This window comes from Pezoporus wallicus, unplaced genomic scaffold (assembly GCF_028554395.1).
Source record: "Pezoporus wallicus isolate ANWC-B61680 ecotype Strahan unplaced genomic scaffold, APGP_CSIRO_Pwel_v1 scaffold_3294, whole genome shotgun sequence".
NCBI lineage: Eukaryota > Metazoa > Chordata > Aves > Psittaciformes > Psittacidae > Pezoporus > Pezoporus wallicus.
Genome location: NW_026635478.1, coordinates 4,946,249 through 4,971,208, shown reverse-complemented (window position 1 = coordinate 4,971,208; position 24,960 = coordinate 4,946,249). Strand labels below are relative to the sequence as shown.

Below are 24,960 nucleotides of genomic sequence, written 5' to 3'. Positions count from 1 at the left end.
TGAAATGTACGATTTAAACATATATGCAAATGAACTCCACAGAAGCTTCTTATTTTAAAGTTTTGTTTTATTGCTACTGCCATGATGATAATAATGATAAAAGATGATTTGTGTGATATATCACTGTTCTTTTGCACAGGTACGTGAAATTTTGAAGCGCACATCCTCAAAGTCAAGAAACAGCATGGGTAAGGAGGAGGGAAGATAATTATACATGTTGTTTTGAAAGGAATTGTTTAGGTATCTCACAGAATATTTATTTTTCTAGCAGAGGACAGAAGTATGCTGAAACATTTTCACAAAAAAACATAGAGATGGAAACAAATGCTTTTTCTGAAGACTAGATTCAAACTTTTCTACCATGTTTGGGATAGGACATGGTAATGGGAGCTTGCTTTTCATTTCTACAGGTGCAGGATCAGGCACGTAACTTGCACTTCATGAGTTGTTATAAAATTTGATTTGATTATTATATGATCTGCTTTTGAAAATTCAGATGTCAGCTACAATATGTGGTATTATTTCTTCCAGAAGCAGATTTTTCTTGCCATTTTAATATAATAACACATCTTTTCAGGTTATTTTTACCACTGCTGCCTTAAAAAAATTATCCATGAACTGCATAGTGAAATATATGACTTGACTATGACTATTGAGAAGATTCTGAGTGATACTTTTGAGATAACCCTGAAATATGTGGAGCTTTTGTTTTCTTGAGGTTCAGAACACATGCAGCTGTGTTTATTCTCTCTTCTCTACCTTTTTTCTTTCACCCGCTGTGATGGATGACACGTATCTCCCTGATGGCAAAGAAATGATAGTACTCCTTGTCTGGCATGTTTTCTGGAAGTCCTTTTGTGAGCTTGACCTCTTATGTGCAGCTCACAATGTCCTAGGGTAATGTACTTGAAAAGAGTAGTATTCAGTAAAAACCTGAAAAGATGGTTGAGAAAATGTACGGCATTCTTAATTTCTAAACCATTATTCAGCTGGTGTTTTTCTATGTTGTGTGTTTCTATGTTTTGTTCTTCTCAAAGGCTCGGGGGGGGCACTAGGGGGGAATGCTACTTTATTTCCAGAGAACCCTTTTTGTGACTAGAGAGACCATGCTTTCTTTGGGAGCTGTGGAGCCTATGCAAGCAGATGTTTCTGAGTGCAGGATTTTAGAGACAAGGTATTGTAAAGGTTATAAAACAAGAAGCCTGAAGTGCAGCAGGGACACTAAGCCTGTTGATGTAAAAGACAGCCACCAGAGCTGACACTTTCCCAAGAGATTCAGAGAGAATGTGTTGAACCCATTGAAACTCTTAAGACTTTGTAAGTTATTGGGCTGAGAGAAAGCTTGAAAGAAGCGATCTGTCCTATAAGGACACAGCAGGAAGGGAAAGAGCACTTTATCAATGGGGTTGTCTTTGCCTCTTCAAATATTTTTCTATATTAATATGTTGTTCTGGTTTATAGTGTAATAAAAGCCATCATTAGAACACTACTAGTGATTTTTCATGCTTTTTTGACACTCCAAGTTGAAAATACAGGCTGATCCACTTCAAGCTCTGGTCAGCTCAAGATCCCATTTGACATGAAGCAAATATTTCAACCTTCCCATCCTTGTTATCTTTCTGTCTCATAGTCAAAACACGATTATGCGTCATGTTTGACATAAATTCACTAATTATTTTGGTCTTCTGAGATTCTCCCCCAAAAGTCCTGTTCTTCATATGTTGCTTAGGTTTTCTATCTCACTGGTCTTAAGACTTAAAACTACTCATCATAAGTGGTTCAAAAGATGTCTTTAAGCTTTTTTTGTTTGGATTTTTTTTAAGATCCCACTGATTATTTTGCAGAGGAAGTGGGACAGTGGTAATGGAAATACTTATAGCAGTCTTTGATTTCCATAAAAGTATGATTCATATTATAGTAGGAGGAAAATAACACTTAAATCATTTCCTCATTGATTTTTACACCTATGTAAGGCTGAATCTGATTCAACTTCTATGACATTGTACAAGGAAGGCATATTTTCTTTTAGCAAGTCTCTGAACCACTGAAAACTTTCCAAACATGGAACTCTTTCAGTAGAAGACTTGACATTATACAAACATGAAGATTTCCCAATTCTATTAATGCATGTATTGGTAAGTTCTTTCTCTTTGTACCAAGGAAGAAATTTGTTGGCAATGCCTATCTAGCATCTCTGACCAAGGTTTTTTTTTTCAAAACATTTCAGAATGATGGTTGCCTAATTTGACTGTGGATTTTTTTCATCCCTGAAGACAAGCTAGCTAGGTACTTTTTACTGGGCATTGAAAGTCTGGAATAAACTACTAATCTTAGCTTTAATTGTCATCTTATGGAACAACTGCTTTCACCTACAGAGACTGAAGACAGAATGGCTGTAAGATTCGTAGGTAGTGAGAGCCAATAGTGATCTTGTGTATGTCTGTAGGTGCTGTAGTAGTTACCTTGGGGATTCGGTTGTTTAAGCCCTGAAAGTAAGCAGTCAATGAATAGTGCCATGTCTCTGTATCTTCCTGTATCTTTCACCAGAATTCCTGTTTGCAATCTTTAGGACTCAGCAGTCTGTCCTTGTGCATCCAGGATTTCAGCATAACTGTTGACTTGGTGAGCACAAACTGATATAGCTCCTACAAACAGGAGTTGCTTCAAACCCAGAAGGATGGCCTTATGTGTTGATATGAGGAAGGGTAGAAAACCCAGTACTTGGTTCAGTGAAAATGAGACCTGATCTAATAATAGTCAATAGAAAATAAAAGTTTCTTCAATCACAAATTTCCTTGCAAAAGTGAGTTTTTTGTTCATTTTTGTGGTGGTATGTCTGTGGGGATCCATGGTTCTGATCACTGTCAATCTTCAAGAAGGACTTCCCAGGTGCTTTCCTCCTCAGCCACATGCCTCTGCTATCAAGGTAATAAAGTGGTCAAAAGGGCCTTTGTAAAATACTAATTCAGTCAAGAAAAAGCACTATATGGAAATGACCCTTTGAAAACAATTTTTCCATAGTCAGGTTTGTATATGCTCATCTTGACATGATTTTGACTGTTTCAGTAATCAAGCTCAGTTCCCTTTGTAATGTCATTAAATGAAATCTGTAATATTTTTTTCTGTTTACCTATGCCTAGCTGTTGACCATGTTAATTTATTTTCTTTCAGGTATTGGGACATTAATAGCAAACAATGTTTATGATGCAGCATATCCACTTCATGATGTACGTATATACTATCAAAAATATAGTTCTCTGATAGTATTACTCAATATTACAGAGAGATCAATGTTTATTGTCTGTGACAACAGTAATATATTCCAAATGTGTGATTTTAACATGAAATCTCTTACATGTAAGTACTTATTTCAAGTTGTGACCTGAAAGTGAAATCAAAAATATAGGAACAGCTGAGCAATCTTTTATTGAATTTGATCTGTCTTTACATCATTTACTAAAGCATTTTCTTTCTACAGGGTGAATATGAAGGCCAAAATGATTGCATGAATGAAAGAAAGGTAAAATATTGTGAAAAATTAATTTCATATTAGATTTAATGTGACAAACATGAATTCATCTCCTAAATGTTATTAAAGTCGTTATTAAATGTTATAAAATGCAATTTTATATTATTATCCTGAATATTACGTTATTAAATGTTATAAATGTTATTAAATGTTGCTAAAAGTATTAACTAGTGTTCAATCAAGTAGCTTTTTTTACAGATGCATATATTTTTTGCAATGTTTATTTTCCTGTATTTCTGTGTGTAAAAGGTATGTCGCAAGACTTTTTATAAAGTCTTCTTATGAAGTACTTCAGTGAATTTAATTTGATATTTACATCTTGAAATGCTTCAGGTTTCCCTACGCATGCATGGACAAGATTTTTCAGTATCTCAGGAAGCAAAAGTTGTTAAATAACTTAGATGGTTATTTTCTTTCCATAACCAGATGGTACTATAGAACAATGGTTACTAGATTAAACCGTGGTTGTATTTTTTATATGATTGTGCATTCAATTAAATTACATGCAATGTCTATAAAATCTGCTTTCAATTATTTTGCATGTAAAAAGTTTCTAGCTATCAAAAGACTTTTGGAAATATATCACCCACCAACACTCTCCACAAGAGAAACGGATGCATAATCAAAGACTATATGAAGTCAGACTGGTTTTGTTACATATGCTTACTATTAGAAATGTACAGAATTACTGTAGTCCATTAAGATCCATTCCATATTGTTCTCTAATGTTTGCTCTTGTTCTTCTTTTCCCTTGATATATGAATGGTAGGAAATGAAAAGTGTGGGAATAGAAAGGGGTGTGGGGGAGAAAACAGCAAAGAAAAATAGAGTGTTTGGATGCCTAAGATATTTACTATAACAGAAATTAAATTGCATATATTCTTGGTGACCTTAAGTTATTTCATGCATGTTTTTAACTCAGCAGTATTATATGTTGGTACGTGCCATTTGATGCTTGATGGAGAGGTAAGAAAATGTCATTAATTTGGCAAAAAGTGCAGCTCTCAAGAGCAGAATTGCCACAAATGATGGTTATATGAGCATTTGAAATGAAGACCGAGTTCGTAGGTCATACAAATGAATTTGATTTCTCCAGTGCTGGGTTAGTAAAAACATGAAGCATATCTTCTTTGTAGTTTTGGTAAATAGCATTAGCATTCTGCCACTAGATGTCTTCGTGTGCTTCATACAATTTAATTTGGTATATGAAACTTGTAAGCAAAGGAGACAAAGCTGGAAAAAAAACCCTATAAAGAAACTTGTATATTTATGTCTGTTACTTTGAATGGTTTGTTAATGAAGAAATTTTCTGCACTTGCAGAATTTTCTCTGAGTAAGTGATAATACTGATACAGTAATGGACTCTGAAACAATCAGCTACATAGTTTACTGACTTATAAGGTTAGCAAATTTGAAGAGAAGAAAGGTAAATGACCATTAGTCAATGAAGGAAGATTGAGTGCTGTGGAATATGGTGGAAGAAGGCCTAAATGGGCTAGTGTCTGGAAAAATATTCACCCTACTAGTTGTGTGTTGTGCTGCCTTCTTTTTATTCTGCCTATTAGGCTCAGTTATGAAGTGTTAAGTATTAAAAACATAAAAGCTTCTTTCCAGAAATACATCATTGATTATTCACATATGTCTCTGCTGCCTAGCCACTGAATATGCTGTAGTATTTCTATGCATAACATCATCTGTTTTCTATCTGAATCTAATAGTCTCAGTGTTTAATTTCCTGAAAAGACCAGATCAAGTTTAAAGGCAAGGGGGGCATTTTTGATCTTTTTTTTTTTTTTTTTTTCTTACTTTGCCCATTTTTATTTTGTCCATTTTAACTTATCTGTATCTTCCATTTTAATTGTCTATTGCATAAGACTGAAAAATTATTAACTGAGCTCATCTAGGGTGCTTAAGCCAATAAGGCAGCACAAGTAATTCAGATTTATGTACCAATTCATAATATAAAAAGTTAATCCTTATTAACCCTCTTTAGGATTTCCTTGGAAAAAATGCACAGTGAAACAATACTTTTGTCACATCCTATGAGAATTAGAAATCTGCAGTCAACGAAATCCACTCTTTTCCTAAGATGGTTGATTAGCGTAAAGGAGTAAAAGGAATTTCCTTCTTTTAGTGTAATTTCTGCTCTAGATTTTTTTTTTTTTTTTTAAGAAAGCTATTGCACAGCAGCATGGTAATAACTCACCATGAGTATAAACACTGCCTTGGTGTTCTTTAAGCTTCTATCTCACTGGCAACTTTTAACCCTGCATTGCTAGCAATACTTTTGACATTGAGAAACACATGAGGGCTTTGTTACTTACCTGGGAAATACACTGTTGTCATATACTACAACAATATCCCTAGAATATTAGGAGCAGATTGGAAAGTGTTGCTATAAACTTACAGAAATTGCTGCTTTTAAATGAAGCTGATAAAATACAATATACTATATTACAGAACTCTTCCTAGAATTCATTTCAATTTAAGCAATATCATGAAAGGAAGCACATTCCAGTTTCCAGATTAAGCTTAATCTTTTAAAATTGCAGTATTGAAACCGAGGCTTAGTGTGGGCAACACATGTGAATGCTATAAAATACCTTTGGTGTTATGGCTTTTAGAATCAGAATAACTCCGTGTGAACCTGTAGTCTGACATAATCCCATAGCAACCTGTTCCTGAATTTACTGCAATTTTAGAAAGACCTTTGGTTTTGCTCTTAAAATTCTATTTTGTAGGTACATTCAAAACAGCTTTTAAATGGTTTTAAGAATTTAATAGCTTTAACTTCCTTGTTTTGCATATTTCAGTGAATGTATGTATCAGTATGATTTATTATGGAAATAAATAAAATTTTAGGTAATGTTGTGGGGTAATGGCAAGGGGTGATTTCGAATAGGTGACCACAATTATATGAAAATATCAATATGGCCACCAGGGCAATCCTCTTCAACTCCTGTCGAAGCCAAAGAGTATCAAACGTAGTCTCATAATTTCTTTCCACAAGTGTATAACACTTTGCAATACTGTGCTCTGTAAGAGCAATATTCTGAAAGCTAAGGCTCTACACTCTGTCAATCTCATTGTCAAATTCCCAGTTGCTTCAGCAATGTGGGGTTTACCCCTGACCTATGAACAGAAAATACTTTATCCTGCATCTTTAAGGAATATGCAATGGCGTAGCTTTGTTCACTTAAATAGTTGCGAGGAAGTTTCCAGCAGTACTTTGTTGGGTGAACGTTTGCTGGATCCAGGTCTTAATTGCTCACTTGATATTTATTTAGTTCTTTCACATAGCATCTGCAGGAGAAGAGGCATTATAAACAGCAGAAAAATGTGATAGGAAAAGCTCAAAATATGTCAAGGTAACTCTGCAGTTACAGTATCTGAAATTTCTCCACACATTTTAATTGCGCTGTTAACCTCATGAGGTAGCGTAGAATTGCTGCTAGCTGTCAAAATGGACCATCTGACAGATACAACTACTGGTAACTGCAAAACCTATACGTACATCCTCTCCAACTCCTGCTGGCTGTGTATTCATGTGCATGTTTCTTGCTCTGTGTCTTCCTCCCTTGCAGCTTTAAAATTTATTGTCCAATCCCAAGTTTACAGGAGAACAGAAGTCTCCAAGGTATTCACTCGGCAATTACTTGCTTCACATTAATTAGAATTTCCATGAGACAGATGAGGGACGATCAGTTAGTGCGCGCAGCAAGTTTGGAACTGAACTATGAGGTCATCTATTGGAGACAGCAGATATTCAATGCAGAGGCTTTTTCTTAAAACACAGCTTCATCACTACTCTTATTAGGAATGATGTGCCTTATTTTAAAGGAGCCAACCTCACCTCTCATATGCTGATCTTTTTCTGGACCCCCTTACTTCTTTCTTGAAAAGAGGAACAAGAGGCTTGACACCTTCTTTTGGAGTGATACAAAATTATAATCTATAAATAATAATGTGAGTAATTTAGTAATTTATTATCATATTCTGGTTATTTGTTTAATATTTTGGTGCACTCTGTACTTCAAGAAATAGTTTTCAATGAGCATGTTGTCTTAGACTGTCTGCAGGCCTTTCATAACATAAAACTGAAAGGAATATGAACAACTCAGGTGGTTCCACACAAAATCTTACTCTTTTGCTTAGGACTGCCCTGATTTTTATTTTTCTCTGAAGATAAAATGTGGTGAACTTTCATCTAAAACAAAGATCATGCTGACATCTCCTCTGAGCTTCCTTTGGTCTTCACATAATTCTGGAAAGCTTCATTTTTTCATGTCCTTTCTAATGGATTAGTAATAAATTCGTACACAGTTATAAGATGTACTCTTTTATCACATTGTTAATTACATTGTAATTTCTATTCAGCTGCTGGCTTTTATTTCAGAACAGCCTTTCACACTGTAATTATCAGTTTCCTTCACAGCCTTTTGTAAAACAGTATCACAGGTTTCCTTTTTTTTAATTGGAAGTTGATGAACAAAGTTGTGTCACTTATATCACAGCAGTGGAAGAGGGAATAAGGAAGACTATCCAGGGTCCCTTGCGTGTTGCATTTTAGTGTATTGTGGTTAATGTGCTATAGGTCCTGAAATGTTTCCTTTTATTCCTGACTGTTCCCACTGGATTCCTCCCCTTATAAGAAGTTTATATAGTATCTATGCCTTTCTTTGAGCTTTCTGTAAGTTGTGGGTGAATTTGCATTTCCAACAGTAAACATGTGAACTTGTCTGTCCATGTGCAGTGTGGGGAGAGAAGGGGCTTTTGTCTTGGCTCTACTGGGTATAGTAGCCTCAGAAGCTGGGCAGAAGAGCAGACTAATTTTGACATAATTACCTCTTGGTATGTTTTTACATACTGTTTTACCAGTTTTTAACACTTACCTCAGTTCTCTTCACCTTGGCCCTGGAAACACTGGTCAGTACTTACCTAAGGTGTAATTTCAGACATTAAATAGATAGTATAATAGAAGAATTTCACTCTGCAAGGAGGATAAGTTCTAGCATTTTCCCAATGATTTCCATAAGACTACAGCGTCTTTTGTGTTTTCTTTTGAGCATTCTACTTAACATCACTATCTAATAAATGTGGTGGGGAGGGGGTAGGCATATGGAGAAAGATGTTTGTTCACCATACTTGCATTGCTGACTTGGTTGGAGTCTTCCATAACTGTCTGAAAAAAGTACTTAGAAGTATTTATTGAAGTATGGGAAACTTCTTTTTTTCAGTGTGTATATTTTTAACTCTTAAAAGATGTTTGTAAAAACAGATGGGATTACTTTTTTAAAGTTCATTTTCTGTTTTGTTTGTTTGTTTTTTAGTTACTTTATCGAGAATGGGCGAGATATGGAGTATTTTACAAGTTTCAGCCTATTGACCTCATAAGGTAATACAGACTTGCACAAAACATTAAGGGACCTGGTTCTCAGCTGATGCAGATTAATTAACTTCCTTCCAGTTACTTCAGCAAATGAGATCTTGGATTAGTCAGAGCATTAAAAATAATGTTCTCACTGTTTTTCTGTAGCTCTAATGATAATTTACTGTAACAAAAATGCACTAAACAATAATGTATCTTTGATTTTGTATGGTGTTATTCCTGGAAGAATGTCATAGTTTAGATTTTTTTTTTTTTAAGTATTATTCCCTACAGAAAAGAGGAATTTCCATTTACATTGATGATTTAAAGTTTTTTTGAGAGTATATTCACAATGTCTGGTGAATAATTAGAATCTGGTGTTCACATCATGAATCAGTGTGAATGTATTTGATACTGTTTGTTTGGTTTTTTTTTACTCCTGGTTTTACAAGTTTTAATCATCCGTATGTGTTCCCTGTGGGTTTTTTTGTATATCTTGAATATCAACTATACAAACACAGAATCCGGGCTTAAAATAGGACAAAACCATGATGCTTTTTAAGGAATTTCCATAATATCTCTACAAGAAAGTCAAACCAAAACAAAACAATTTTTGTTGTATACTATAAATACTGAGTAAAGTAAATGTTTGTGGAAAGTGCTGACATGAAATATTCTTACATAACATATCTGTCTAGTAATGAACAAACTATGATATTAACAAATAAACAATAGAAATAAATATTTCTGGATAATCTGTATACACAAGAAAGATGATGTGTTAGTACTTATCTTAGTAATAGTCAAACTTCAACTGGCTTTTATTATATGGTCTACCCCTAAGTAATTACCTGGTGTAAGTAATATGGATATTCAATAATCTTCATAAAATGTATTTATTGTATTTTGAATTAAAGTTTAAATACTGCAGATAGTTTTTTCAAAGATTTAACTATTAACTTGTAACATGAGCAGAATTGCTTTTTATTGGAAGAGAGATGTTTCAAATTGGCAAATGGTCATGAGACCATCAAATCTTACTGAGGTTCTGCAAGGCTTTGAAATTTCCTCTTTTTTTCTTTCATTTTTGTGCAGAATTTATATACATTTTGAAAAACAGTTATTCCAAGCCAGGCTACTGTATAGGACTAGGTAAACTCATAAGAAGAATACACCACTTGGCATGTTCTTAGTAAGTAATATAAATATTAAGTTAAACTGACTGTCTAGAGGAATTCTCAAGTTCTACCAGACCTGACAGCTCAGCTGAATTAAAAATAGAGGTACATCTGCTTACACTCCATCTTAATTTGTATTTTGCTGTCTCCATTATAATGTTGCACTATACTGATATGATTTCATAGAAATTCTGTGGTTTAAACTTCTGTGAGAAAAAAGAAGGACCAGACATGTGCAATTGATTCTCTGTTCTCAGAGATTATTTTTCTTGCTTTTATCTTCCGTACTTTGCTTGACTGTAAGTTTGATTGTTACCACTAAAATAAATGTGTTTTTTATTTTCTGGGTAATGTTGGAGCTTTAGAGTACATATACCTGAAGAATTACCACCTTTTTCTTTCTGCAACTGGAATAGGTTTTTGCACTTCTGTACCATGGGGGGTATCAGAACTCAGTCTCAGTGTGGATTCTTATTCCCTTGGCAAACATCAACACTTTGTGGAATTTGATAATTTACTGTGACCCTTCTTAGATTGATCAGATTATACTCAACTTTTTCCTTCAGTATGTAGACTGTGTAACTTAACATGTCTATATTCAGACTTTAATGGACAGAAGCAGCATTTATTTTGCCTTATACTCAAAGCCTGTTTTGACTGATGTTTTCAAATATGTTAATTCTGTTGAAGTATGTTACTTAAATGATATTCACAACCCCAAACTAATTAGATGTTGTAGTCTAATTTTTAGTACAGCTTGCAAAACAGTGTAAATCTTTTAAACTATTCCTGTTTCATCTATATTGTCAGAATGCACATTGAAAGTCATTCTTCAACTGAAGTTCCTATGCTGGAAGACCAGGTATGGCACTGTAGAATTGTTATAAATCATGCCTGGTGCTTCAATACCTTGCTTCTGGCAATACTATTGTTCCGAGTTTCCAAGCGATTGTACACCAAAGCTAGGAATCACGTTATTTCTTATGCTCACTCTTGGCCCAGACCTAGGATTTTGTGAGGTCTTTTCTATTATCTGATATCCTGAGGGAATGCTGACTGCATAGCCAATCTTAGACTATTTTTGACTTTTTAGTAACATAAAACCAAATAAAGTACCATCGTGATATTCACTGGCAGTTCCACCCACCCGTGTGTCTTAATCTGTAAAAGTGTTCTGCTATGGCTTTATGCACCTCTTTGGGCTATAGAGAAAAGCTAATATTTTTTTTAAATTGGGAAATGCAGTTGTGAATGAGGAGGTTTTCACCAAATGAGAACATGGTGGGTGTTATGTTATAACATATGTTATATGTTATAGAATGGTTTGGACTGGACTGGAGCATCTAGTTCCAACCCCCCTGCATTGAGCAGGGATGCCTCACCCTAGACCATGTTTGATGATGATCATCTCTGTGGCCCTTAAGTCTAGAGGAGGGTCACACAGATGATCAGAGGGCTGGAGGACCTCTGCTGTGAAGACAGGCTGAGAGAGTTGGGGTTGTTCAGCCTGGAGAAGAGAAGGTTCCAGGAAGACCTTGTAACAGTCTTTCAATACCTAAAGAGAGGCTACAACAAATCTGGAGAGGGACTTTTTACAAAGGCATCTAGTGATAGGACAAGGGGGAACGGGTTTAAACTGAAAAAGGGTAGATTTAGATTAGATATTAGGAAAAAAATTCTTCACTGAGAGGCTTGTGAGACGCAGGCACAGGTTGCCCAGAGAAGCTGTGGTTGCTCCATCCCTGGCAGTGTTCAAGGCCAGGTTGGTTGGGGCTTTGAGCAACCTGGTCTAGCATAAGGTGTCCCTGCCAGTGGGGGCTGGAACTAGATGATCTTTAACGTCCCTTGCAACTCTAATCATTCCATGATTCTATAATTCTATGTATTTCTAGTCTACAGCAAAGCAATTTCCATTAATAACTTTAAAGGAATATATAATGCAGATCATGCAGATTGTACAGTGTAAATTGAAGGTTGGTTTGTAAGGATACTCCCTAGGAATTTCATGAACCTGTGTAAAGAAAACAGGTTTTTATTATTTTTAAATAAACATTAAAGTATGTTAATCAGAGTTTTAACAATATGATTTTAGAATTAATTGATTTTCTTTAGACCTACTGTCTGCCCAAAGCAGGGCTTGCTTGAGAACTAGATCAAATTATTCATGAGTTTTGAAACATCTAAGAATGGAGATCACCCAGTTTCTCTGGGCACACTTTCCAGCACTGCATCACTCTTGAGGGGGAAGAAATTTTTCCCTCTGTACAGACCAAATTTTCCTTGGTACAACATACAGTCATTGTCTCTTTGTCTCAGCAGTGTACCTCTAATGAATTATAGCAAGTCAAGAAAATCCAAAGCAATTATAAGTACAACAAAATTTATATAAAAAAACCCTCTATTTCTTGTTGAATGCAACCTTTACCACTTAGGAACTCTAAATTAATTATGAAGTGAGTATGCTAAGGTTACTGATATCACAAAGAAGTGATTATACTTCTGAGACAAAACCTTACTTACCTCCTTGAAAACTGGCAAGTTATAATCTTCTTAATGGACATCTTGAAACGCTTGTAGATGGGATCCCATGTATGAACTGAAATCCCCGATAAGAGACCATCATTGTAGAGGGGAGGTCCCCTTTCATTATTACTATGAGATTACCTCCCCCTAGGGAAGTCAAGCAAAGCTAGTTCATTTTTAATTGTGGTAGAGATTATTTTAATTGGTGCTTCTAAAACACTGGTGCTTCTAAAAGCTTCCAGCTCATCAGCTCCTTCTCACCCATCTAATTTTTTATGTTTTCATTTCTATTTCCTATTGCTAGGATTTCACCTAACTTCTTAATAGCCAACAGGCTACATTATCTACAGCAAGATTATTTTCAAATCTCCAAATGCATGTATATGCTTACCTTGCTGTTAAGCCTAAGACTGGGAAGACATGGTCATTGTAAAGATTAAGACTCTGTATATAATAACTCTTTTTGCAGGAGTAAGTTGAAAAGTGTGTTAACCAAAATATTATTTATAGTGTATAACATGTAAATCAAAACTTGGGAGTTTCTGTTACTCAAGCTGTCTGCCTAATATACTTCCTCCTTCCTTTTTTTAAACTGTTTTTTGTGGGGGTGGAAAATTATTTCAATTTCACAAGTAATGGATTCTGGTCCTTCATTGCAGCGTGCCTCTGTTAAACCTGTCACCAGTTTCCCCCTGTACCTACACTTGAATGCTCTCTTCCTAAAACACAGCTGCCTATAGCTTTCTTGGCAGTTTTTAAGGCAATAATAGACCTCCAGTGTTCTTGAGTTTGACTGTCTCAGCATACAGCTGCCTTCACTTTCAGTGTCTTAGGGCTTGTGTAGTGCAGCACACTAGTCTATCAGGCCCCAGAAGTGTTATTTCTGGTTTTACCTTTTTAGTTCTTCACCAATCTTCACCACAAAAAAACAAAACTGAGTATATCTGCTTACCCTACTTAGGATAAGGCAGTTTTAAAGTGGCAGTAAAACAAGAAAAGGGAGGTTCTGTTGAAAGGGCATTTTTATTGTCTTCAGAGATAAGTTTTTCTTCCTCAGCAAAAGTGTGGTTGAGATCAATTTCTGGTACAGCATTCCCCTAACTATAGCCATCTATCTTACTTAATACATTAGCACATCACTGCCCCTTTCATCACAGTGCTTTGTAGCCACATCTTTACCTCTTGAGAGAGAACATTTTTCTCCACATACTGTCTAGAACTCTAAGACCTGTCTAAAGTCTGTGGTGCCCTTTCTAATTCCAGATGTACACTCGAATGTTGTTCATTTTTTTATACTAACTTCGGAGTTATTGATCATCAAAGTGCAGATTCTCCTGTATGTTTTAATCGCTCTGCTTCCCCGACACTCCTCTGTTATTATTACAAGCTAACATAATCACACGTCTGATCTTATTTTTTAATGTAATGTAACCACTTTGGCAGAAAACAGCCTTGTAATATGTGGTTGTCTCACAGGGATTGAATAACCTACTTGAATGCTTGGCTCAGAGCTGAGCCTAATCATTCCAGAGTAATAGTTTGAAAGAACCTGGTCTAGTGGAAGATGTCCCTGCCCATGGCAAGGGAATTGGAACTAGATGAGCTTAAGATCCTTTCCAACCCCAACTACTCTGTGATTCTCTGATACAGCACCCCATTCCATGGTGGGCTGGCTGACCCAGCAGGTCAGTCTTACACTTCCCTGATTCATGAGATCCTGGAGAGGGTCCCTTTATACCAGGTGGGTAATGAAAGTAAAGAAAACAGTTCTTCTTGGTAAACAACTTAATGACTCAGTTCCCATACAGAAATATGAGAACACTATGCAATTCTTCCCTGACTGTCTTTAGCAGGTCTGTCTTCAACATTCACAAAGATTCTGAGGCTATATGCAAGGAATTCTTTATAAGGAAAAAGAGAAAACAGCTTTAAGCCTGGGAAAGTGCAGTAATTGAACAAACATAACATTAAGGAGAAAAATGCCCATAAGCTTCACCAGCAACTTTGGCAGTAGTCCATCTAGCTCCTTTCCAAACCTCTGATGAGAACGTGACTGAAGCAATAACCTGAGCATATCTTCTCACTAGAACCCTTTTACACTTTGGGTCCAAGATCTTTCTATAGTTCCAAGGAACAAAGATTCATTCCCAACATGAGGTACGTTCAACTTACGGTTCATCAACATTAAAGCGCTAGCTACAGTGGGAAGTGCTGTGCCAGCATCCATTCAGCCTTGGTGTTGTCTTTTGTGCCAGTTTTTACAACAGAGAGCTTCCTGGACAGAGCCAGAAGCAGCTGGGACGAACTCCTAGTTGTTGTGAAAGGAACATTTTCTCCGTTATTATAATTCGTTCCCCTTTCCAGTGTCTTTGTGATCCCATTATCCCTCACAACCTCAGTTTATTTATGAAAGGACTTTTTATCATGTCACACATCCATTAAATGGACTGCATATTAAATGCTTGATGCTGGGACTGCACTTTTCATCTGCAGTTTTAGGGAGCTTCCCTTCCACCCCTGGGACTTCATGTCACAGGACTTACATGAGTGCTCCAGCCTGTGTTTATTTCAAAGCAGAGGGGTTTTGCTCATGGTGCATAAATCACTGAGGAATTTGTATTGACTTGTTCTGCTGGATGCAGGCCTGTGACTGCAGTGAGATGATTTACTTACGGCTCTGCATTTTGTAGAATTTGCCAGTCCTGGAGGAAGTGGTTTTCTCTCTCTGTTTTGGCAAGAGCTTGGTCTTATTTATTGGTGCTTGTATGAGAGATGGTATTTTAAAACAGTAGGCTTGTATTGCACTGGGGAGGAAAACCAGATCCCTGCTTTCTGATAAACATAATTCCCTTGCTTCAGGTCACTGTCTAAGGACTAGAATTCCTTACTCCTTTAGTGGGATTTTCAAAAGCTACATCCAGCAATGGATATGCACACCTACATCAGGATTTATGCGAAGCCAAGGTGCTAAGACTGAAGTTACTGTACAGTTTCCTGGTGCCTCCCCCTTGGACTGTGTGGTTTTGTAGGCAGCTAGAGTTCATTTTTATCTGTGTGCAGAACTGTCTCAGGCCAAATTCCACAGTATTTATGTATGATGACTAAACTTCACAGCCAAAAACTTGTATTTCTTAATGGACTAGAGCAATAGCTCCCAATGCAGGTATTTTTGGAGGTGATATCAGGATATTTTTATAGGAAATTAAGCTTGTTTTTTTAAAGCAGAGAAATGGAAGCCAGACGTAGGAATCCACAGCTGGAAACAAAAGAGAAAATCCTGCACAATTTTATATATATGCATACAAATATTTGTAGGCATTTAAAGGTATGTATGGCTGGGAACTGCAGGGAGTAGGAAACAGTTGCTGCATTTAGATGGTTACAGGTCTGCTTCTCTTTCTTCTAAAATTGCTCATGACATCTTAATCACTGTAGAACGTTCTGGGTGTGTCAATGTGGGGTGAGAAGAGTTCCTTTTCTCACTCCTTGAACACTGACAAGGGATTGAGACCATCCCTTGTCAGCACTATACTAGTCAATACTAGTTCATTGGGTTGCTCTTCCCCAGGTGCGTGACTGCCCTTCTCTTTGTTGAACTTTATGATGCTCCTGTCAGCTCATTTCTTTAGCCTCTTGAGGTGCTTCTGAATGGCCGCATGACCCTCTGGCGTATCAGCCACTCCTCCTGGTTTTGTGTCATCTGCAAACTTGCTGAGGGTACACTGTGCCATATCATCCAGATCATTAATAGAGATGTTAAAAGAGGACAGTATTAGACCAGCATTGACCCCTGGGGTACCCTGCTAGTCACCCAGCTCCAACAAGACTGCCGCTGATCGCCATGCTCTGGGCTGGCCATCATCCAGTTTTCAATGCATCTCGCTGTCTGCTCATTCCACCCATACATCAGCAGCAGCTCTATGAAGACCTCATGGAAGACAGTGCCAAATGCCTTATTGAAGTCCACATAGACAATACTCACTGTTCTCTGTGATCTACCAGGTCAGTCACTTCATCATAGAAGTTTATCGTTGGTCAAGCATGATTTTCCTTTAGTGAAGCCATGCTGACTACTCCTGATGATTTTCTCAGATTTAATGTACCTGGAAATGGTTTCCAGAATTAGCCACTCTGTCACCTTCCCTGGGACTGAGATGAGGCAGGTAGGCTTGTAGTTCCTTAGGTCATCCTTCTTGCCTTTCTTGAAGATGGGGGATGACACCTGTTTTTCTCAAGTCTCCCAGTTGTCATCATCAAGCAAAGATTATCAAGAAAGGCCTTGAAATGACATCTGCCAGCACCCTCAGGTCTTGTGTGTGCATCCCATCAGGCCTTATGGACTTATATATGTCCAGTCTGCTTTAGTATTCCCTGACCTCATCCCTTTCCACCAAGGCTACATCTTCCTTTCTCCAACCTTTCTCTCTGATCTCTGGAACCCGTGATTCCTGAAGGCCTGAAAGATAATGAACCAGAAACTTATGTGTGCCTTCAACTTGCAGGATGCATTTGAATGTGTTTTGTTTGCCATTTGTCACAGTCTCAGAAGTCTTGAGCACTAGCAGTTTAAATTTTAATTATGCATGTTCTGTAGGTCTCTTAGTGTCTCAAAATGACAAAAGGCAAGTCTTGCTATCTCAAGGAGTGCAGCAATACTGTGACTGAAAAAGAATTTATTACACTTGGCTTTTAGTGGAAATTATACATCTCTTTATTAGCCACTAGATGGAGTATGTCTGACAGTAGTAATAGAGTGCAAATACAAGTACTTACTGGAGCAAATACGTAATTCAGTGTCTGTAGTAAGGTTAAGTTAAATTAACTTGAAAAGCAAGTTATTGTTATAAATCAAAGTTATTTTTGAGAAGTCAGTATTTGAGCTTCAAACTCTGTTACCCGACATGAAGAAAATTGTGCAAATTATCTTGTGAAAAATAAAGATGAAGAAAGTGATAAATAACAGTGACCTCACCTCTGTTCAAGGTAAAAACTTGGGGAAACACCCCATTTGCAAGTAAAGAAAAGCCAGAAAAGCTAGTATTAAAAACACAGGAAAAAAACGATTAGGTAATTTTCCTGACAGTCTAAAATAAAGGCAGATTCACTATATCATATTAAATAGCTTAGTCCTTATTTGTAGGAGCTTTTAGAGTAATTATGAGAGAAAATGTTATAACTGAATGAATTAGTTTCTTACATAGAGCGTCTCTTGGTGTGCTGAGGTGTTTATAGAGTAAAACTGTACTCCTGTCCTCGTAGGCAACCTGTATTAACTTACATTAGTATTGACTCAGCCTCAGGTAGGCAGGCTGCCTGCTGTGGATTTTTAATTTGCCAGGTTTGGAGGGTTACTGACATTTTGATAGCTTAAATGTGCTAGAGAAAGTAAAGTAAAGAAAAGTAAAAAGAGACACTGAGTGTATTACCTACTTTCAGAGATGCATAGAACATTTGCAGGCAAAGAACATCATCAACTGAATAATGTAATGCTTTCAAGAGCTGAGGACTGCTTAAGGTTAAGGATTGCTATTGCTGTACCTAAAGTGCTATGTATGAGTACATTATTATTTTTATATTCTGGCATGTCATATTCTCTTTGAGTCTAGCTCTCTGATAAGAGATCTCTTTAACTGTGGGGATCTGGGCACTTTACAAAGGCCATAAAGTAGTCAAATAATGCTCTGTAGAAGCACTGAAGGTTTGTTATCTCCCATATCAGAGAGGAGAATGCAGTTACAGTGCTTCTGATCAACCAGCATCATGTTTATAAAAAGTGGAAGCAAGGACAGGCAGCCTGGGAAGAGTAGAGGGATGTTGTCCGGGAAGCTAGGGACCAGGTTAGGAAAGCTAAGGCCCAGTTAGAATTAAACTTGGCTAGGAATGTTAAGCACAACAGGAAGGGATTCTACAGGTACTTAGCAAATAAAAAACAGACTAGGGACAACGTAGGCCCCCTCAGGAAGCTCTCGGGAGAACTGGCTACATGGGATTTGGACAAGGCTGAGGTTCTGAATGACTTCTTTGCCTCGGTTGTCACTGGCAAAGGCTCTGACCAAACCACCCAAGTCTTGGAAGGCAGATGCAGGGACTGTGAGAATGAAGACCTTGGGCCCACTGTAGGAGAGGAGCTGGTTCGAGACCATCTTAAAAATCTGAATGTGCACAAGTCCATGGGTCCTGATGAGATCCATCCACGAGATCCATCCACGAGTCCTGAAGGAGCTGGCGAACAAAGTTGCTCAGCCACTGTCCATCATATTTGACACATCATGGCAGTCAGGTAAAGTTCCCAATGACCGGAAAAAGGGATAAAGAACTGGCTGGATGGCTGCATACAAAGAGTTGTGGTCAATGGCTCAATGTCCAGCTGGAGACCAGTAATGAGTGGTGTCCCTCAGGGATCGGTGTTAGGACTGGTCGTGTTTAACATCTTCATCGCTGACATGGACAGTGGGATTGAGTGCACCCTCAGCAAGTTTGCCGATGACACCAAGCTGGGTGGTTTGGTTGATACCCTGGAGGGAAGGAATGTCATCCAGAGGGACCTTGGCACGCTTGTGAGGTGGGCTGATGCCAACCTCATGAAGTTTAACTGTGACAAGTGCAAGGTCCTGCACCTGGGTCAGAGCAATCCCAGGCACAGCTACAGGTTGAGCAAAGAAGAGATTCAGAGCAGCCCTGCGGAGAAGGACTCGGGGGTGCTGGTCAATGAGGAACTTAACATGAGCCGGCTTCAGTGTGCGCTTGCAGCCCAGAAAGCCAAGCGTATCCTCGGCTGCATCAAAAGCAGTGTGACCAGCAGGTCGAAGGAAGTGATCCTGCCCCTCTACTCTGCTCTTGTGAGACCTCACCTGGTGTATTGTGTGCAGTTCTGGTGTCCTCAACATAAAAAGGTTATGGAACTGTTGGAACAAGTCCGGAGAAGGGCCATGAGGGTGATCAGGAGCCTGGAGCACCTCCCGTATGAAGACAGGCTGAGAAAGTTGGGGCTGTTCATCCTGGAGAAGAGAAGGCTGCATGGAGACCTCATAGCAGCCTTCCAGTATCTGAAGGGGGCCTGTAAGGATGCTGGGGAGGGACTCTTCATTAGGGACTGTAGATAGGACAAGGGGTAACGGGTTAAAACTTAAACAGGGAAAGTTTAGACTGGATGTAAGAAGGAAGTTCTTTCCTGTGAGGGTGGTGAGGCACTGGAATAGGTTGCCCAGGGAGGTTGTGAATGCTCCATTCCTGGCAGTGTTCAAGGCCAGGTTGGATGAGGCCTTGGGTGATATGGTTTAGTGTGAGGTGTCCCTGCCCATGGCAGGGGGTTGGAACTAGATGATTTTAAGGTCCTTTCCAAAGCTGACTATTCTATGATTCTATGATTCTGTGATTCTATGATTCTATAATTCTATGATTCTGTGTTCCTTGCTTAGGCAGTTGGTAGGTAGTCGGCCTTAACTTCTCTGTAAGTCACATTACATGTCTACTTATTATGCTTCTATTGTTTGTATTACAGTCAGTAAAGAAAGGCTTTTTAATTTAATAATTCACCACCACAAACTATGCCCTTTCAGTTGTATTCTGACAATTTCCTGGAGTGGAATCAATAAGGTTTGTTAGTCTGAAGCTCTGTGAATTGCTAATCCTGGTTATCTTTACATAGTAAGGTTTTATCTTTTGTTATTTTAAATTGAAGTTAATACACAAAACCTGTGATTCTATTCTCGATATTTTTCTCATTTTTTTTAATACATTAGAAATTAAATATTCCTTTTCTCCATACACATCACCTTCTCCATAAAGAGTACCTTGTTATTGTGTTGATTGTACTTATTTCTGGAGCCAAGAGACTAGGGGAAAGCATTGTTCTACATCTAAAAAACTTTCTGTTCTCTAAGGTATTGCCATATTTTGACTGTTTTTGTTTTTGTCATATAGTGGTTCACAAGTAGTGTTTCACAGTGCCTTGGAAGAAAATATATCTGTGGTTGATAAAATCTGTAATTTAGGTGGGTTTGGCTCCAAATTTCATGTACCATTGGAGGACACAGCAAATATTTGTTAACTAATGTTTTCAAAGACAAACTTCAACTAAGAGGGATTAAATGGCCCCTGTGGCAGTTTGCTTCAATCTGCTTTCAGGCAAAAAGGGTAAGATTTGTAGTTTCTCTGTTGGCCTTTGGTGAATGCTCCTAGTTAAAAGCACTGTGGATGCCTCAGTGCATTACTTGCTAGAGAAAATACACAGAATATGAAGTCTTTCATAGATATCAAAAACCAGGCTGTGGCTCTAAACATTTTTTCAGGTCTTACTGATATGGTACCAACTGTTCCAAAGTGAGTGAGGGATGTGGCCACAAACACAAATTTTAGAACTAGCTTTCAGCAGTTGGGTTTGGTTTTGAGTTCTTGTACAGGCTTATCCACTATTTTTACAAACCCTTATAACTCATAACCCTCACAAACCCACAGACATTCTCTACTGCACAGTCTTGATCTTCATCTCCAGTTCAGGGAAAAACATGTACTCTTACCTTGGACAGAGGCTCTTTTCTTTGTTTTCTGTATGCAGAAAAGTTGACCTTTGTAATGAACTTTTTCTTTCCTGCCTCAGACTCAACTGCATTGTAATTTAGCTGAGGTTCTGTGGTTGTTTTTTTCCTCCTCTTAAAGTTTTAATGAAAAAAGATTTTCAGTCTCTTGGCAAGTTTTTCCAAGGGGTGTTGTCTTCTGCCAGGATCCTTTCTTGGCTTCCAGATTGCTCCATTTGGTGCACTTTCTTTATATCTGGATTTAGCACTGATACATTTCTTCTTGGGACTGTCTGGACAGAATATGTGCGTATATGCTGTCAGGCACAAACATGGTAGAAATCTCCAGGATCTCTGGATGCACAGCAACCTCAGTGCTGCTGCTGAGCAGTAATTTCACCCAGGTGTCTCAGATGGTTGTAATAAACGCTTGAATCCTGCCCTGAGAAAATTTTCAAATGGAGAAAAAATGACAAATCCAGGAAAGCTTGTACATAGGCAACTCTACCTGGAGTGAAACTGTGGGGTATACGGAGATGTTATGTCCGATTCCTGGTTCAGTTATAGTGACTGGGCTTTTTTTTATACTTCAGCAATCTTTCTGAAATAATTCTACAGTTTTGAGATGGAAAGTTCAATTTGATGGTAACTGTTATCTCAGAAACAACGAAAAATATCCTATGTTCTGAACTTAATACATGCTAGAAATTCTATGTTTGTAAGGGTATTCATTGTTCTGCCTTTGGTTTAATGGTGACAAAACCTCCTGAAGGAATTAACTGTATTCCTTTGCAACAGGTTCCTGTTTTCTCCACTGGTGTGTCATAGCTATTAATAGGCCTACACTGAGAACTGGCTTGCTGTGGGTCAGAAAGCAAATGCATCTGGGCTGGAAGCTGGAGAGGAAAAGAAAATTTTCTAACTGGCTCTGGTAACAGAGATGTTCTGACATGATACTCTCCTTTCAGAGGACTGCTTGTCCTTTCTTCTGACAGTAGAAACACCATAATTGTGCCCAAAATCTGTGTGAATATGTTTATTTTGAAGGCAGACGTAATATATGTGACTCGTTTGACCATTTGCACAGGGGAAAGCCTACCCAATTGGTAGCTGTAAATCAGTTTGGTTTTGCGTAGAAACTATTTCACCACTACAAGTGTGAAGGCATGAATTGTGGCAAACATGAAAAATCAAATGGCCTAGAATGGGATATGGAAATTCAAAAACTGAAAAGTTTTGGACAGATTTCCCAGTTAGGTGACTCAATATCCACAGTGTCTTTTCCTTGCTTTTTAAACTTTGTTCCTGAACAACTCCAGAGTTCTTTCCAGTATGTGTCATGCACCACATGCTTTATTCACATTCCAGGTATCCCACATTTGTTTTCAAAGAGTCAAAAACTAAGGAGTTTTTTAGTTCTCTCTTTCTTCCCCCTTCCACAAATCTAAGTCTATTTATAAATTGCACAACTTGGCATGGAAGCACTGTGACCAACGTGCAAGCATGGCATTTAATTATCAGTTATTCCTTTTGATGTTGGTTTGGCAACCAGAAAGACAGAAGTGCATTGCAGATGTCTGGTTCAAGTGTTATATGAGTGAAGCAGAGGGAACTGAGTAAACATTTTCACTGTGTCCTTCTCAATACTTCTTATTCTAACTCTGCTATGAGAGGGAATACACTTCCTGTAGGTGGTTGTTGTATTTATTTAATGCTGTTTCTGATCACTTTCTTGAAGCACAACTTTTGTTCAGCTTCTGAAGGAGTTATGGATGATTTGGTTGAATCCTTAAATACATGATTCTTACTCTAGATAACTTAGTGCTTGGTAGGTGGCCATTTTATCAGTGTTCAAAAAGTCTTCCAAAGTGAAAGGCACAAAACTTTGCCTTGTACTGTAACAACATACAGAACAAAATTCTTGGCAGCTGCTTCTGATAGGAGCAGTGTATGTTCACTATTAAACCATTTACCCCTTGCTTTGGATGAGAATTGCTGTTCTCATTGTGTATGCATTTACAGAGGGACATTTCTCTACCTTAGAATACAGCTGATGTGGAAATAAAGCTCATGCAACACAGAGGGCATACTTTTCTTTTGTGGCACTCTGCAGTGGGCCATCCATTACTAATCTAATCCTTTGGAAAGGATTAGTCTTTAACTTTGTCTGGATAGATGTGAACTTGATGTGAGTTAGCTACTGAGGTAAGGCAAAACCCTCATCTCAATACTCCCCTTTCTCTATGGCAGCATAAATCATTAGTAATTCCTTGAGGATAATAAAGCAAGACTGGTTTTACCCTAACATAAATGAGAGAAAATGGCAAGATCTTGGTGAAAAATTTGTAAAAATTCCTTTTTTTGGTGTACGCCTCATCAAGGAGAACCTGCGGATGAAGCACTCTACAGACAGATAGGAAAAGCCTCACCCTCACAGGCCCTTGTTCTCATGGAGGACTTCAACCACCCTGACATCTGTTGGAAGGACGGTACGGCCCGGCACAAGCAATCCAGGAGGTTCCTCCATTATGTGGAAGACAACTTCCTTCTGCAAGTAATAGAGGAGCCGACAAGGAGAGGTGCCATGCTTGACCTTGTGCTCACCAACAGGGAAGGGCTCGTTGGAAATGTGATGCTCCAGGGCAGCCTTGGATGCAGCGATCACGAGATGGTCGAATTTGAGATCCTCAGGACAGTGAGAAGAGCGTGCAGCAAGCTCCCTGGCCTGGACTTCAAAAGAGCAGACTTTGGCCTCTTCAGGAACCTGCTTAGGAAGGTTCCATGGGATACAACCCTAGAGGGTGGGGGGCCCAAGACCGTTGGTTGATATTCAAGGATCACCTGCTACAAGCTCAGGAGTGTTGCATCCCAATCAGAAGGAAGTGCAGCAGGAGGGCCAGGAGACCTCCTTGGATGGATAAGGAGCTCCTGAGGAAAATTCAAATGAAAAAAGAGGCTTATAATAAGTGGAAGCAGGGAGAGGCGGCCTGGGAAAAGTACAGGGACGTTGTCCAGGAAACTAAGGACCAGGTTAGGAAAGCTAAGGCCCAGTTAGAATTAAACTTGGTTAGGGGTATTAAGGATAACAGGAAGGGATTCTACAGGTACATAGCCAATAAAAAACAGACTAGGGACAACGTAGGCCCCCTCAGGAAGCCCTTGGGAGAACTGGCCACACAGGATTTGGACAAGGCTGAGGTTCTGAATGACTTCTTTGACTCGGTCTTCACTGGCAAAGGCTCTGACCAAACCACCCAAGTCTTGAAAGGCAGATACAGGGACTGTGAGAATGAAGACCTGGCGCCCACTGTAGGAGAGGATCTGGTTTGAGACCATCTTAAAAATCTGAACATGCAGAAGTCCATGGGTCCTGATGAGATCCATCCACGAGTCCTGAAGGAGCTGGCGAATGAAGTTGCTCAGCCACTGTCCATCATATTTGACACATCATGGCAGTCAGGTAAAGTTCCCGACGACTGGAAAAAGGGAAATATAACCCCCATTTTCAAGAAGGGGAAAATGAATGACCCAGGGAATTACAGACTAGTCAGTCTCACCTCTGTGCCTGGCAAAATCTTGGAGCAGATTCCCCTGGAAGGCATGCTAAGGCACATGAAAAACAACAAGGTGCTTGGTGATGGCCAGCATGGCTTCACTAAGGGGAAATCCTGCCTGACCAATTTGGTGGCCTTCTATGATGGGGCTACAGAACTGATGGACAGGGGTAGAGCAGTTGATGTCATCTACCTGGACTTGTGCAAAGCCTTCAACACTGTCCCACACGACATCCTTGTCTCTAAATTGGAGAGACATCAATATGATGGATGGACCACTCAGTGGATAAAG

The 24,960-nt window shown here is 38.4% G+C and overlaps 1 protein-coding gene across 1 annotated transcript in view; it reads left to right on the top strand.

Moving 5' to 3' along the window:
* The window catches only part of ANO2 (anoctamin 2), a 176,394-nt gene that overhangs the window by 40,475 nt on the left and 110,959 nt on the right, over nt 1-24,960 (top strand). Inside the window, exons 7-10 of the mRNA XM_057426156.1 lie at nt 140-188; nt 3,172-3,227; nt 3,479-3,520; nt 8,860-8,924. Of these exons, the coding sequence (XP_057282139.1) occupies nt 140-188; nt 3,172-3,227; nt 3,479-3,520; nt 8,860-8,924 (212 nt within the window). The remainder of the gene's footprint in view (nt 1-139; nt 189-3,171; nt 3,228-3,478; nt 3,521-8,859; nt 8,925-24,960) is intronic.